At 48.7% G+C, this 13655-nt stretch overlaps 1 protein-coding gene across 1 annotated transcript in view; it reads right to left on the reverse strand.

The window, feature by feature from the left end:
* Positions 1–13655, reverse strand: part of CAPN5 (calpain 5) — a 51565-nt gene that overhangs the window by 23226 nt on the left and 14684 nt on the right. The window contains exon 2 of the mRNA XM_086882384.1: positions 12818–12994. Within this exon, the coding sequence (XP_086738510.1) occupies positions 12818–12979 (162 nt within the window). The 5' untranslated portion in view covers positions 12980–12994. The remainder of the gene's footprint in view (positions 1–12817; positions 12995–13655) is intronic.

The following is a 13655-nucleotide window of genomic DNA, read 5'->3' on the forward strand; positions in this document are numbered from 1 at the left end:
GCAGCAAACACCACATCACCCACCCACCCCCACGACCCTGAGAGGGGAGGGCAGCACACCAACATCTACACCCACACACACCCTGGGCCCTCCTGGGTGCAGGCTTCAGCCCAACTGAAACAGCCCAAACTGCCTCTTGACACTCGAGGCTTCAGCAGACAGGAAGTCCATCCCGTCCTTCATTGGTCACAGCCAGATCCTGGGTCCTGGTTCCTCCTAGTCTGGACACAGGTGGAGAACAGGGAGGAACAGGGAGGGGAAGCCAAAAGCTACGGCTACAGGGAAGCTATGGCTTTAATGTGTGGTTCTTAGCTCTATCCTGGCCAAGGGAGTCACACATGTCTCTTCACCCCCAAGGAGAACCTGTCTCAGAGGATCTCAAGAATCACAGAATCATTGACGCTGGAAAAGCCTTTAAGATCACCAAGTCCAACCATTAATCCAATTTCCATGTTCATCCCTAGATCATGTTCCCAAGTGCTGCACCCACATGTTCTTTGTTCATCTTCACTCAGGAGATGGTTATTCCAAGGACCCTAAGCACCATCAAAAATGATCTGCCCTCCCTAAAATTGTCTGCTGAAATGCCTGCTGAGCTCCAGGCAACAAAACACAATTCAGAGAAAGCCTGTGTGGATGGCTCTGTGGAAAGATTCAGACTGATAACACAGAGCGGGCCAAAATAGTGATTCAAAGTTCTGGTGATTCATATCCTCCATCCTCCAATGGATGTGGGACAGAGGTGGAAATCAGAACCAGAGCAGGTCCCCGCTTAGGAGAGCTCAGACTGGGACAGTTTGCTCCCGCTGGCTTTGGGTTTTTGAAGTTCATTAAGGAAAAAAAAAAAAAAAAGAAAAAGAAAAAAGACCCAATCAGAGGAATTGTACTTTTTTGCTTCCCACTCAAAAGCATGTTGTCTTTCCCTCTGCCTTCTCTTTTGGGACACCTTCCCAAAATGCACACAATTTTCTTCCAAATGCATTTAAAGCAGAAAATATCTTCCTCACCTTCTCCAGCCTGTCCAATTCCACCCAGGGCTGTAAGAAGAAAATCAGTCTCTAATTTGCTTTATAATTGATGACTGTTTTACCATCAATGTTTCTTGGTACAGGTTTCTGAGATTTAGATTCACTGGTATCTGGATCACGTCAAACCAGATGTGGGGAGGGAAAAAGCTACATCAGGAGGAAGAATAACCAAGGGAGACACAACATCTGCTGCATGCCAGGACCATTTTTTGCTAACAAGATTTTGTAAGGAACAGACTAGTCTAATTTCATTGCAGAGCCTAGCTGTTTCAGACTTGCAAAATCAGCAAAATAATCTATTAGCATGGCTGTGCTTCCTCCCCTCCCTTCTGGGCAACTGGGAACCGAAAGGATCCTGTCTTAAATGTCACTCACACAGACAGGAGAGCAAGAGGAACTCGAGCATGGTGAGCAGCAGTGACACAGCAGACACAAAAGTCCCTGTGCTGCCCTGCTGCAGGTACTTGCAACTGGGATGAGATTTTGCAGAAAGGGGAATTAATAAAATTTGCACCAGGGTGACAAAGGAAAGGGAAATGGGGTTAATTTAGAATACCAGGGGTCTGCGCTTTCAGATGCATTAATATAGGATCACAGAATCATGGAGTGGTTTGTGTTGGAAGGGACCTTAAAGATCATTTCTCTCCAACCCCCCACCATGGGCAGGGACACCTTCCACTGGATCAGGTTGCTCAAACCCCGTCCAACCTGGCCTTGAACAGTTTCAGGGATGTGGCAGCCACAGCTTCTCTGGCCAACCTGTGCCAGTGTCTCACCACCCTCACTATAAAAAATTGTGCTGTTATATCAACTTTTAATTCATCCTTTTTCATGTAAAACCATTATCCCTTGTCCTGTCACTACTGGCTCTACTAAAAAATACCTACTTGGCAGATCAGCTTCACACACATGGAAGGGAAGGCTTGGTTGGGAATATCTACACCCTACAGAACTGTTTGTGGGGGTTTGTAGTGCCTCAGCCAGGCATCCCCAGTGCTAATCCATTCTCAGTATCTCAGTGTGTACACATTTGTATTGCTATCAGCTCTCACACCATGCAGAAGGCACTGGGCACTCCACCCACAGCACACAGCACTTGCTTGTGAAGGGAGGCATCCAAAAAACACGCTCCCCACAACTCCTCTACTCAGTTTGTGTACCACAGCATCATGCAGTGGTGCCTGTTCTGGCACCAGGAAGAGTGAGGGCAGTGTTTGTTTTGGCAACAGGAAGAGCAGGGACAGAGGCAAACAAGATCTAAAGGTCAATTTGCAGGACCTTGACAGGTCCCTCTGCAGTTTTACCTTCCGGGTATCCAAAGTACAAAAAAGGATAAAGAAATGAGAGGTGGAGAGATGGCTGTGAGAGTACTGCACTTTCCCAGGGGCAGATGGAGAGGGACTGGAAGGAGAATGGCACAAAAGTACAGGATTTGTCATTCCCATCCCACATGCCCTTTGCAGGGATGCACTCTTGGGAAGCCTCACCACTGCTCCACCCAGGACTGCTTCAGTCTCTAGCCAGACAAGACTGATGCAGAGGCTGGCACAGCCTGGCTTTTCAGCATCACCACACATCCAGACACAGCCCTCCCCAGGCCATCTCTCCCACAGCAAGTGCTTTTGTCTGGTGGCAAAGCCACTAAGAAAATAAAATAATCCCTGGATACCAACAGCCCTGAGGTCTGCAGAAGTCCCTGCCAAAGCAGAAAAGTCTTCACAAGGCTCACTGACAAACTGGGGGATGGGATGCTCAGAGCAGTGAGATGACATGCCACAGGTCACCCCATCGAGAGGCAGAAGTGGTCTCTCTGGGTTTCCAGTCCCAGCACAGCCCAGTCACCAGGGGAACCATCCTTCCTTCACAGAAATGTCACCTGGCTCCCTTTCATGCTGCATCCCCTGAACCAGCTGGACCCTTACAGCTGCACACAACTACAGTCTTCAGCTGTGGAGAGTACACCGAGCAAATGCAGCTCTCAGAGATGGCTCCACCTGGATCTCCTTCCCTAAATCCTGGTCCATGTAAGCATGGGCTCTAGGGAGCTACACAAGAGAGGTGGAGGAAGAGGAAAAAAATAAGCTCCCAAGGCAGTTTAACACCCTCTGACAGATACACCTGTGACTCAGTAGAGTGCTGCTGGCCACCTTTGCCCAGCTTCCCCCACCCATCATATCCCAATCTTGAGCTCTTCTACAGATCTCATTTGACCAGCTTCCCTTGGGAAGGAAGGGTGAACCAACCCTGGTTTGGCAGTATTGTGAGCTTAAAATACACCCACACTCCCAAGTCTGTCCTCTCACATGGCAGGCACACCATGCTCTCAGTTGCTCCAACACTTTTAGTTGTGGGGTTTAACCTCAAGCAGAGGAACTGCTTTGGCTTGAAACTGTGCATCAAGCCCCAAACCTGGAGGATGATGTGACCTCATACAAGTGAGGGACCACAGACCACAGGCAGGAGCCCTAAGGATGCTCCACATCTTGCACCACTTTTGGGCCATCAGTCCCCACCCCGGAGAATGCAGAGGTGGGGCCATGCTGGTGGAAAAGGAGGAGCCTGCCCAAGTATGTCCTGTTGTGAAATAGTATTTCAGGAGGAATGGTCCAAACCCAGCCATTCTTGACAGAGCTGATGTGAAAACCTGGAACAAGCTGATGTGGCCATGAGCTCAGCCACACAGTTTATGCCTCCAATTCAGCAGCTGCCCTGCCTGAAGGCCAAATCCTGTATCCCACTGAAAGCCAATCTTCTAAAAGAGTATGAAGAAATCTAAATTGTGCAGAATTTGTTTGTTTGTTTTTAATTAACCTAAGAGTCAAGTTATTGATGAGAAAAGAAGAACTGGAAGCTGAAAACTACATCCACACTCAGTTGCGTGGATCTCAGATCAAAATCTCCGAACTGCTTTTCTGTGGGGACGCCTCCCACACCCCCTTGAGCCATACTCTCTCCATTTCCTTGTCCCAGGGCAAAGAAATACCCTTTGGTCTGAGATTGTGTCCCATTCATAGCATCTCCATTCAAAAACCGGACTTGACCTCACCACAATCTAAATTAATCCCTGACTATGCAATGATGATGAAAAATGAGGTTATCATGAGTTTAAGCCATTTAAAGAAACTACTTTCAGCCCACGCCTATTCTGGTTATTCATACACTGGGTGTAGCTTTACAAACAGAATCCTGTTTTATGAGAGAGCCACCCTCTAGAGATGTGGAGTCATGAGCTTCTGCCAACTGGGAGAAGGGACATTAATTCTTATGTAACTCTGACAGTTTTTGCATTTGCATCAGACCACAGTCAAAATTTAACCATCCACGACCACTCTCCGTTAAGATGGTTTGTTCATCCTTTTCAGTCTTGGATGGGGACTGGGAGGAATGCATCACTGAGCAGTGGTTTCTTCACAAAGATCCAGAAATATCAAAGAAGCATTGTTTTCTATTTCCACTAACACACACTCACAAACTCACACACTCACACTCTTCATATTTTATTTTCCTTCTGCAAGAGGCAACACCATGCCTGATCAAGTCTTTTCAAGGGATTTAGTGAAAGACACTTGCTCCAGCAGGAATGCCTGCCCTTAACACAGGCAAATCACCACAGGCAAATCACCCCCAAATCCCATCCTCTCTGAGGGCTCAAAGATTAGAGCTCACAGGCAGTGCAGAAACTCCCAGCTTGCCCCAAGATTAAAAGCTTTGGCTGATTCAGAGCGTGCATCCAGCTCTGGGACCCCCACCATAAGAGGACATGGACCTTGCTTGCTGGAGCAAGTCCAGAGGAGACCACAAAGATACTCGGAGGCTGAAGCAGCTCTGCTAGGAAGACAGGCTGAGAAAGTGTGCAGTTTGCAGACAAGAAGGATCCAAGGAGACCTTAGAGCTTCTTCCAGTGCCTAATGAAGCTTCAAGAGAGCTGGATAGGGACTTTTTACAAGTGCATGAAATAACAGGACAAGGAGGAATGGCTTGAATGGCTTTAAACTGAATAAAATCAGGTTTAAGTTAGATAATAGAAATAAATCCTTTCCTGTGAGAGTGTTGAGGCACTGGCACAGGTTTCCCAGACAAGCTGTGGATGTCCCATCCCCAGGACAGGTTGGAGAGGGCTTTGAGTGGTGAGGAATACATTCAGTGCAGGTATCTCAGTGAGCAGCTGCAGTTTGAGCTCTGGGGAGAGAGAGCCCAAGCCTGAGACCAGAGGCTGTGAACTGCTGACCAAAGAACAAAGGGCACCTGTGTCCCATCCATGACTGGACACTGGGAGACCCTCCAGGCTTCCCCATGCTTGGACTGTGAGAGGATAAATACCTCAGGTTTCCTTTGTTTGGGGTCCCTCCTCAGAGGCACCAGCTCAGGCCATTTTTCTATCACTGCACCAAGATGAAATAATTTTAATGATCCAGGTGTCTGAGACTCTGTTGTGGGAAAGCTGGTAAGGAAAGCTGGTCTGTGACTGTAGGGAGTCAAGGGGGGCAGCCAGTGTCTCCCTGGAGCTGCCCGCTACAACCCAGCTCAAGTGGTGGGAGTGTGACCTGCCAGAGCAGCTCCTGGATGGTTGGACAGGAAAGTTTCCTTAACACTGAGAAACACATCTAGTGGGATGTGTCTCTCCCACGGCAGGGTGGTTGGAGCTGGGTGATCTTGAAACCAAACCAGTCTGTGGTTCTATGATAAGCAGCTCTGTAATTGCTCTGCAGGTTGAATGTGTCCCCCCAGGACCCCAGAGCTCAGTCTGGGAGGATTTGCACACTCCCTCCCATGGAGCTCAGAGGCAGCAGATGCCCAGGACTCCTTTCTCTGCTATTGTTCCGCTCTTCCTCATTACCAATACAATAATTTCTTGTGACCAACACGCAGCGGCACTAAGAAGCACGCAATGAATCTAATCCAGGGATTTTACCGTCACTTTTGCTTTTAAGGCCGTGTCCTTCTGATGATGAGGACAGAGCAGACGGGCTGGAAATTTCTTATCAAAGGCTGCACTAGTGCCAAGCAGCTTATCAATTCCAGTCCTCACTTGGGGCTAAGGAGGAGAGTGTGTTTGCCTGGCACCATGAGGCCACGGCCCTGGCAGGATCTGGCGAGACCTGCTGGAATGCAGCCAGGGTCAGCATCACATCTAATGGGAGTAGAGACCTTTTAAAATAAGTACAAATAATAACAATGAATCTCTTGTTCATCCTTGAGGGATGGGGTAGCCTATGAATGGCTTAAAAATGTAAAAACAAGGTCAATTCAGAGATTGCATTAAATGATGACCAAATCCTTTCCTGGCAAGGAACAGCCAGACTGGCAATCAGCTCCAGTTTTACTGAAAGCAGCAGATAAATTAACAGGCGAGTGGCTCATAAATTCTTAAGCTGAGAAATGCAAAGGTCTGGAAGGATTTTAACTCCTGTGATGGACCCCAGACAGAGTCTGTTGAGTTTGTTCAGAGGAGATGATCCTTCAGTCGATCCAGCAGCACAGAGGAGCCCCAGCGTCAACACCAACCCCAAACATTCACTGGGTGAGACCAAAACTGAGAGAGACAGGACAAGACTGCAAAAAGCTCAGTAAAGACACCCCTGGAGCACAGAAGTTAGTATTTGAGTCTTTCTGCAAGAAACGCTTCCAAGTAGGACACCAGAAGTTTTTTTCCACCCAATTGCCATGGAATGCCTCCCTGCTAAACTCTTGGTGAGCTCTGGAGAGTAAAGAACTACAAGAACCTAACCTCTGTCTTCACCATTATCCTCACTCTTGTGTTTTTGCCAGCTTCCCAGCCTGCACTACACACTGGGGAAAAGACCTTTTAATGCAGAAGCTTGTGGGCAGGGAAGTGCTGGTCCTGCTTTTAGTGAATTAGTACATTGACTCCTTTCCCCTTCCAGGAAACCCCCAAGGGGATTGATTGTATAATCCTCACTCAGCAAGAGAGAAGAGCTAAGTGCTTAATAATGTGCAGAAAAGTGGAGCTAAGAGATGCTCTCCCATCCTGCAACACCTCCTCCAAAGACAACAGCATCCAGTTCAGGAGACAATCCTGCATCACAGGACAAGGGAGAATGGCTTTAAGGTGGAATAGGGTAGATTTAGATTGGATATTAGGAAGAAATTCTTCCCTCTGAGACACTGGACCAGGCTGTCCAGAGAAGCTGTGGATGCCCCATCACTGAAGTGTTCAAAGGCCAGGCTGGATGGGGCTCTGAGCACCCCGATCTAGTGGAAGGTGTCCCTGCCCAAGGAACCAGAGGATCTTTAGGACCCTTTCCAACCCAAACCACTTTATGATTCTGTAAATGGACAAAAACCCCATGCACAAGTCACGGTGGATACATACCAGGAAGGCAGGGAATGGCTATTGAAAAATCCTATTTTCTTGGTGTCTAAAGCAAGGTTTCTCTTGTCGGTCTGGGAAAAAACCTCAGGTCTGTGAGAGCATCTCTCACCAGTGCCACAGTAGGGCTGAAAATGCCACAATCCTATTGCCCTAAGATCTCCTGCTTCCACAACCTTTCCCAAAATACCTGGTCTGTCTCTCTTCCCTCCAACTACTCTCTCAGGCTTTCCCCTCCAAATGACATTGCCTTCATCCAGACAAAATAAGATTCCCATTTAGCAAGAATCTACCTTTATGCTCTTTAATCAGGGACAATCTCCCCTGACAATTAATTCCTGCAGAGATAATTCAGATACTTGCAAGTAAATGCTGGAGAGAGATAAAAATACTGAGAAAGCGGCATGGAGGGAAAAACTATCCTCTGAAGACTGGGAGGGCGGACTTCATCCAAGAAGTTTCTCTGGTGGTTGCAACCATCTAGGCTTCAACTCACATGCAGCTCAGGTTCAACAACAGCCACACATCACCTCGAGCCACACAGTCACTGTGACAACAGCTGGCTTGGAAATCCTTGTCTTTGTCACAGCTCCCTGTTACAGCACATCTGGCACAGCTCAGCACAGAGATCCCACCTGGGCCCCTCCCAGCGTCTTTGGGATCTCATGTCTCAGCCACTCAGCATCTTAGGGATGACTGTGAATTGCTCCTGCCATTCCTGCTGTGGGCAGGAATACACTCAGCACACAGCAGCCCACCTGCCTCCCGGAACAGGGAGGAAGAAAACATCTCCAAGCTCAACCTTGCTCCCTGGGAAGAGCTGAAGGACCAGAGCATGCAGCTCAAATAGTTCAACATCACACCTGTGCATGGTGTAAGCCTCTCACCAGGCTTCATTGGCTTCCCACAGGTACCATGGTGCCCAAATTTGTCCTGGATGGTGACCCATCCCAGCAGCAGGTCATAGCTTGGTGGGCTGAACCTGAATCAAGTGGCTCTCTTGCTGCATAGAGAAAACAAGCCCTGGGTAAGGCCCAGAGGTATTAAAGACAGACTCCAATCAAAACCTGTAGCAATCCCATGGCATCACTGGAAGCACTCTGTACCCAAGAAGAGAGCTTGGGACAGTGATGATTAGAGGAGATGAACTCTTTTCCCCCATGGTAGATGAGTCTCTTCTACCTTAGATCATCATCGTTTTTTCCACAGGGGATCAACAGACACGGCAGATGCCACAAATCTCCCCTTATTTTTGCCATCCATCCTGCACCTCATCCATCCCCTTCTACTCATCTTTGTGCCACCCCTTCTTATTTACCCACCTCCCAAACATCCAGACCAGCTCACCCAATGCACAGACCAAACCTCCCAGTTCCAAGGTGCACTGCCAGCATTCCTGTCCCAAAAGGGGAGGGCAGAACTCAGAGCTTGAGGATCAGGCTGAGATTTCCACTGGAAGTGGTACTACTTGTCTGGATACAGGTCTCCCTCTCCTGTGCACAGCAGCATACAGAGCAGAAGGGAAAGAAGTTTCAAGCAAGGTGTTGGGATTCAGGCTAAGCTTAAAAGTTCTGTTTTAATTTCTAATGCAACAGCTGAGTGCTGCTGCCAAAAGGAACCACTGATGTTGCCTGAGTGATCTCCAAAATCTACTTTGGCTAGGCAATGAGCAGCCAGCTTTGTTTTTAAGTGGATTCACTAAAGGGGGCTCTTCAGGACCCCCTTCCCTGCTCAGGCTGATGCTGTGGTTTCCCTCCCTCTGAAGCACTCCAGTAATTGGCTTTCTGGCTTCGCTGGGCTGCATCACAAAGGCGTCCAGCAAACAACCACCGGAGCCAAAACACGATTAGAGGGCTCAAACAGCTGCTCCCTCTGCAAAGATCTGGCATCCAGAGCAGGGCTGGAGGCCAAGGAAAGCAGGGAGGGAGGGAGGACACCCTGCTGGAAATAATAAGGCTGAGCCTGTTCCAGGAAAGGCTGCAGTGCCGGATGCAGGAGGAAGTTGAAGCAAAACAACCTGACCAGGGAAGGGACCAGAGCTGTTCCTCAGCCTCTCCTTTTCCCCTCTTCCCAGAAAAGCCTCAAGCAAAAGCGAAAGCACTGCAGAGATTGGGGGTTCTGTTGTTTTGTTGGGTTTTTTGGCCAAAGCAGCCTCAAGCTTTGGGAGTGCATGGAGGAACAGAGAGGATGCTGGAAGAATAATTGGGAAGGCAGAGGTGCACACACAGAGGATAGACTGTTAGGTCCACACTAGCACAGTGGAAATATATGGAAAGAAGATCCTGCCTCTGGCAAAGCACATTCCCAGTAACCCAGTGAGTTCACTAAGGTTACTTTTCACATGCAAGTGCTCTACCTGAAAAATCACAGAACAGTTTGGGTTGGGAAGGACCTTTAAGGTCACCTAGTTTTGATTGCCCTGGTGTGGCCAGGGACACCTTCCATTAGACCACATTGCTCAAAGCCTATCCAACCTGGCCTTGAACACTTCCAGGGATAGGGCAGCTAGAGCTTCTCAGGGTAGAATTTATCTCCTAGGTCTGATTTCTTTCCACAGATCACAAGTGACAACTTTTCTGAGAAAACAAGTGGTTGTTTTCAACAGCGAACAGCTTTTATTTCCATTCTCCACCCACTCTGTTCTCACTGCAAAGCTAGAGACATGATGAGCTCTTATGTTTTATCACAGTTTTAGCTGGAACTCTCCAAAACAACCCATGACCATGGCCCTGAGAGATGAAAGTGTGTACACAACATCCCTTCCCTGCAGACAGCATCCCTGGGACTGGGGACTCCGTTTCTTGGTAAGGAAATCCCCAAAACAGCATCTGCCAAAAGCTGGGAGTATCACTACTTGCTTTTTCCTGAATGAGGTTTAACTGGGATTGCTTAAAAGAAGATTTGCTGGTTGTAATAGAAACAAGATGCTGTGGTTTAATAACTGCACCGTGCCATTCAATAGCACACAAGCAGAATAGATGATTTAAACTTCATGGACTTTTTCTACTCTACTGAATCCTGCATTAACTTGGAAAAGCTGATAGTGATTGCTTTCTTACAGAAGATGCTGGGATTTTTCCTGGACTCTCTCCCTCAGAAGACCAGTAAGAATCCAGGCAGAATCATTTCCAGCAAATAAAAATGTCATTTTGCATTGTCTGCTGGCACAAAGCAATTGTCCCTATGAAATTTAGTTACTTTTTCTGAAATTAAGAACTGAGAGAAAGAACACAAAGAAATGCTTTTGAGAAAGAGCTTTCTCAGAACTTCAGCAGCAAACAGGGCAGGTGTGAGCTCAGATTCTTTTTTTAACGGTGATTTTGTGGTCAAGACAGCTGAGTAGGTCTGATCAAGCAATCCTACCAGACAGTGGCATCATGAGTCTGCTACTGCTCAGCATGCACTCCCTCTGGCACCCAAACTGCTGGCAAAGTTCCCTTTATCTGGTGCAGAGGCAGCAAAACAAGGACCACCTCTGTTAAGCCACAGGACCTTGCTGGCACATGGGACCCACTTCCAGCCTCCATTCCCACTGACAGCCCATGTCAGAAAGAGCCCTGGTTCAACATCCTATGCTAACTGTTTTAAGGATTCCCTCCTAGCCAAACAGTTCTCTGATCCTATGAAACTGCAGAGCTGGGTGGCTGGAAAAAAGTTTGAATTCACTCTGTGCTTCAGCAGGGATAGGTCTGAACTAGGTGAGCATGACACCTTGCAGGTGAGGTTCAGAAAGCTTTCTAAGAAAGACCTCATGCTCTGAAGAGCAAGACAGCAAGAGGATAATACTTGCCTGAACACCGAGGGCTGCAAGTGAGATGAAAGCCAGAAAAGCAGATGGAGAAAAGCTCTGAGATGCCCAGCAGAACACAAGCAATCTTTGTCCCTCTACAAAGTGATCCAACCCTCCACCTTTAGACATATGGCTGAACTAATGTGTGAGACCTGACTGCAAAGCAGCCAGGGGGTCTCAAATACATCCCTACCTGTTAGTCCCAGAGAAAGTTGTTTAGAAAGTCTCAGCTATCACCTGTCTGCTCTATAAATGGCATGTGCAAGGTGTGTTCTCATGTTTGCCCCCAGAGTCAGACCATAGCATAGTGGGCCCTGTCTTCAGAAGGCAGCTGTGCACAAAGCCTCTTTTCCTTCCAGCAGACAAGGGGAATAAACTAAAACACACACAGAACTTTGCACAAATCCAGTGTCTAGGCAGAGCTGGGGTGGAAGACACAAAGGCAGAGCAGAGGGAAGCGAGGCGTCCTCCCACAGGGAGCCCAGTGGGATGCTGGAGGCTCAGCCCCTCTGGCCACACAACAAGAGTCAGTTCAGCTCCATCTCTCCCTTCACACAAATCCTTTTGTCCACCCCCTCCAGACTGCCCTTGCCCAGACAGACACAGCACTGTCTCGTGGAAGGCCAGCTGATTTTCTGGGCTGTCAGCGGGGGCGAAGATGACGGCAGCTCGGGCAACACTACAGCTCTCAAATGCCACCAAGCCACGTGTGGAAAAGCACAGGGTAAAAGGCTGGGTAGAGAGGGCTGCTGCTCCCCACAGGGAAGGAAGGAAACCCAGGTGTGTGAGATGCTGGGACACTGCTGCTCCCCAGCCACAATTATCACTGCTACCTGGGACTCCCTGTGATCCATGGCAGTCAGAGCACTGCTCTCATGGTCAACTCCAAGCAGACAGCCGTAACAAGACATACAAATCCTTCATAGTGCCCTCAGGTCCTGATGTCCTTGGGCTGGCACTGAGGGCAGCAGAAGAGGGACTGGCAACACTGGGGACAGGCAATGTTATCCCCAGCCTCCCACAACCTGCCTTTGAGACAGACACAGCAGCACGGAGAAGAGGCAGAGGACATGGTTTTTGCACAGAAGAGGAAGGATGGGTATGACCACCCTCTTCCCCAAAGATCCCCAAACCACCTCACCTACCCAAAACTTGTTTTCCCTTTCCAAATGGACCAGTTCCACTTGAATACCAGGAATATTCTAGTGGAAGGTGCCCCTGCCCTTGGCAGGAGGGTTTGGAACCAGATCTTTAAGGTCTGGATCTTTAGGCCCTTAGGAACCAGATCTTTAAGGCCCTTCCTTCCAACTCAGACCATTCTGTGATTCAGAGATAACACTCTGCCCTGCTGGACCCACCAGCGTTTCAGGAGTACACAATACCAAGCCAGCTGCAAACCATCTCTCTGGTTTATGCATGGGGAAACTGAGTGACAGAAAAGCCTCCTTTGCTCTTGGACCTGACTGGATGCAGAAGAGCCTGGACCTGAGTGCAGCAGGGGTTCCTGGCACCCTAGAGGCTCATAATATCAGGTCTGGGTAAATAATGCTGTTGGGGAGAGGAGATGTTGACAGCCTTGGTGAAGGGTGCACTGTGCATTTTCAGGAAGGCCTGAGAGCAGAGATGGTAGAAAGCAGTGTTGAGGGGCAAGGGGATGGGTGCACTTACTTTGGGTCGCTTCCACTGGATGCCCTGGATCCTTGACTTGTAGAAGAGCGAGTCGTCGTTGGCAGGGAAAAGCGGATCCTCGAAGAGCTGCTTCCGCCGCTGGCACTCCTTCTTCAGAGAGGCGTAGCGCTGGTTCTCGTACGGCTTCACTGAGGAAAACATCCTTCCCCACCGGCTCTGCAGGACAGGCAGAGCAGGAATGAGACAGGGCACGGTCTGGCCAGGGACACCCAGTCCTCCTCTGCAGCATCTGAGTGGCAGCACCAAGACACCGTGGCTGAAGACAACCACCTCAGAGCAAGAGTGCACCCTGTTGATCCCCCGGGGCTGGGACTCCCATTTACCCCCCAAGCTGGCCAAACAACACCAAACCAGGCATAGTAGTAGATAATAACTGGTGTACTCCTTCTTAACAAATTTCTAACTCATTTGGGAAAAACACAGCCCTCAGAGGCAAAGGAGGAAAAGACATCCCCTGCAAGATGGGATTTTAGGGCTGAGCCCTACCCACAGCACCCCCACCACAGAGCCTCAGCTCACAAAATCATGTGCATTTCATGATTTTGTCAGAGACACCAATTTCTCAGCAGACTTTATCAGATCGGGTTTTAATTAAAAAAAAAGGTCTCCTGGCAGAGCACCACATGTTTCTGGATTAATTATTCTTTCCTGACAAGTGTCTTGCTTCCAGGGCAGAGATGTGAATTTAACAATCCAGACAACAGCAGGAAACCATTGGTCAAATGCCTCCCAGAGAGAGATCAGCACCTCTCCATCACTGCTCCATCACCCCTGCCTTTTGGTCACTGGGTACCAACCCCTTTGCTCAGGCACAAGG

The sequence above is a fragment of the Cyanistes caeruleus genome, chromosome 3, assembly GCF_971803275.1.
Source record: "Cyanistes caeruleus chromosome 3, bCyaCae1.hap1.1, whole genome shotgun sequence".
NCBI classification, from domain to species: Eukaryota; Metazoa; Chordata; class Aves; order Passeriformes; family Paridae; genus Cyanistes; species Cyanistes caeruleus.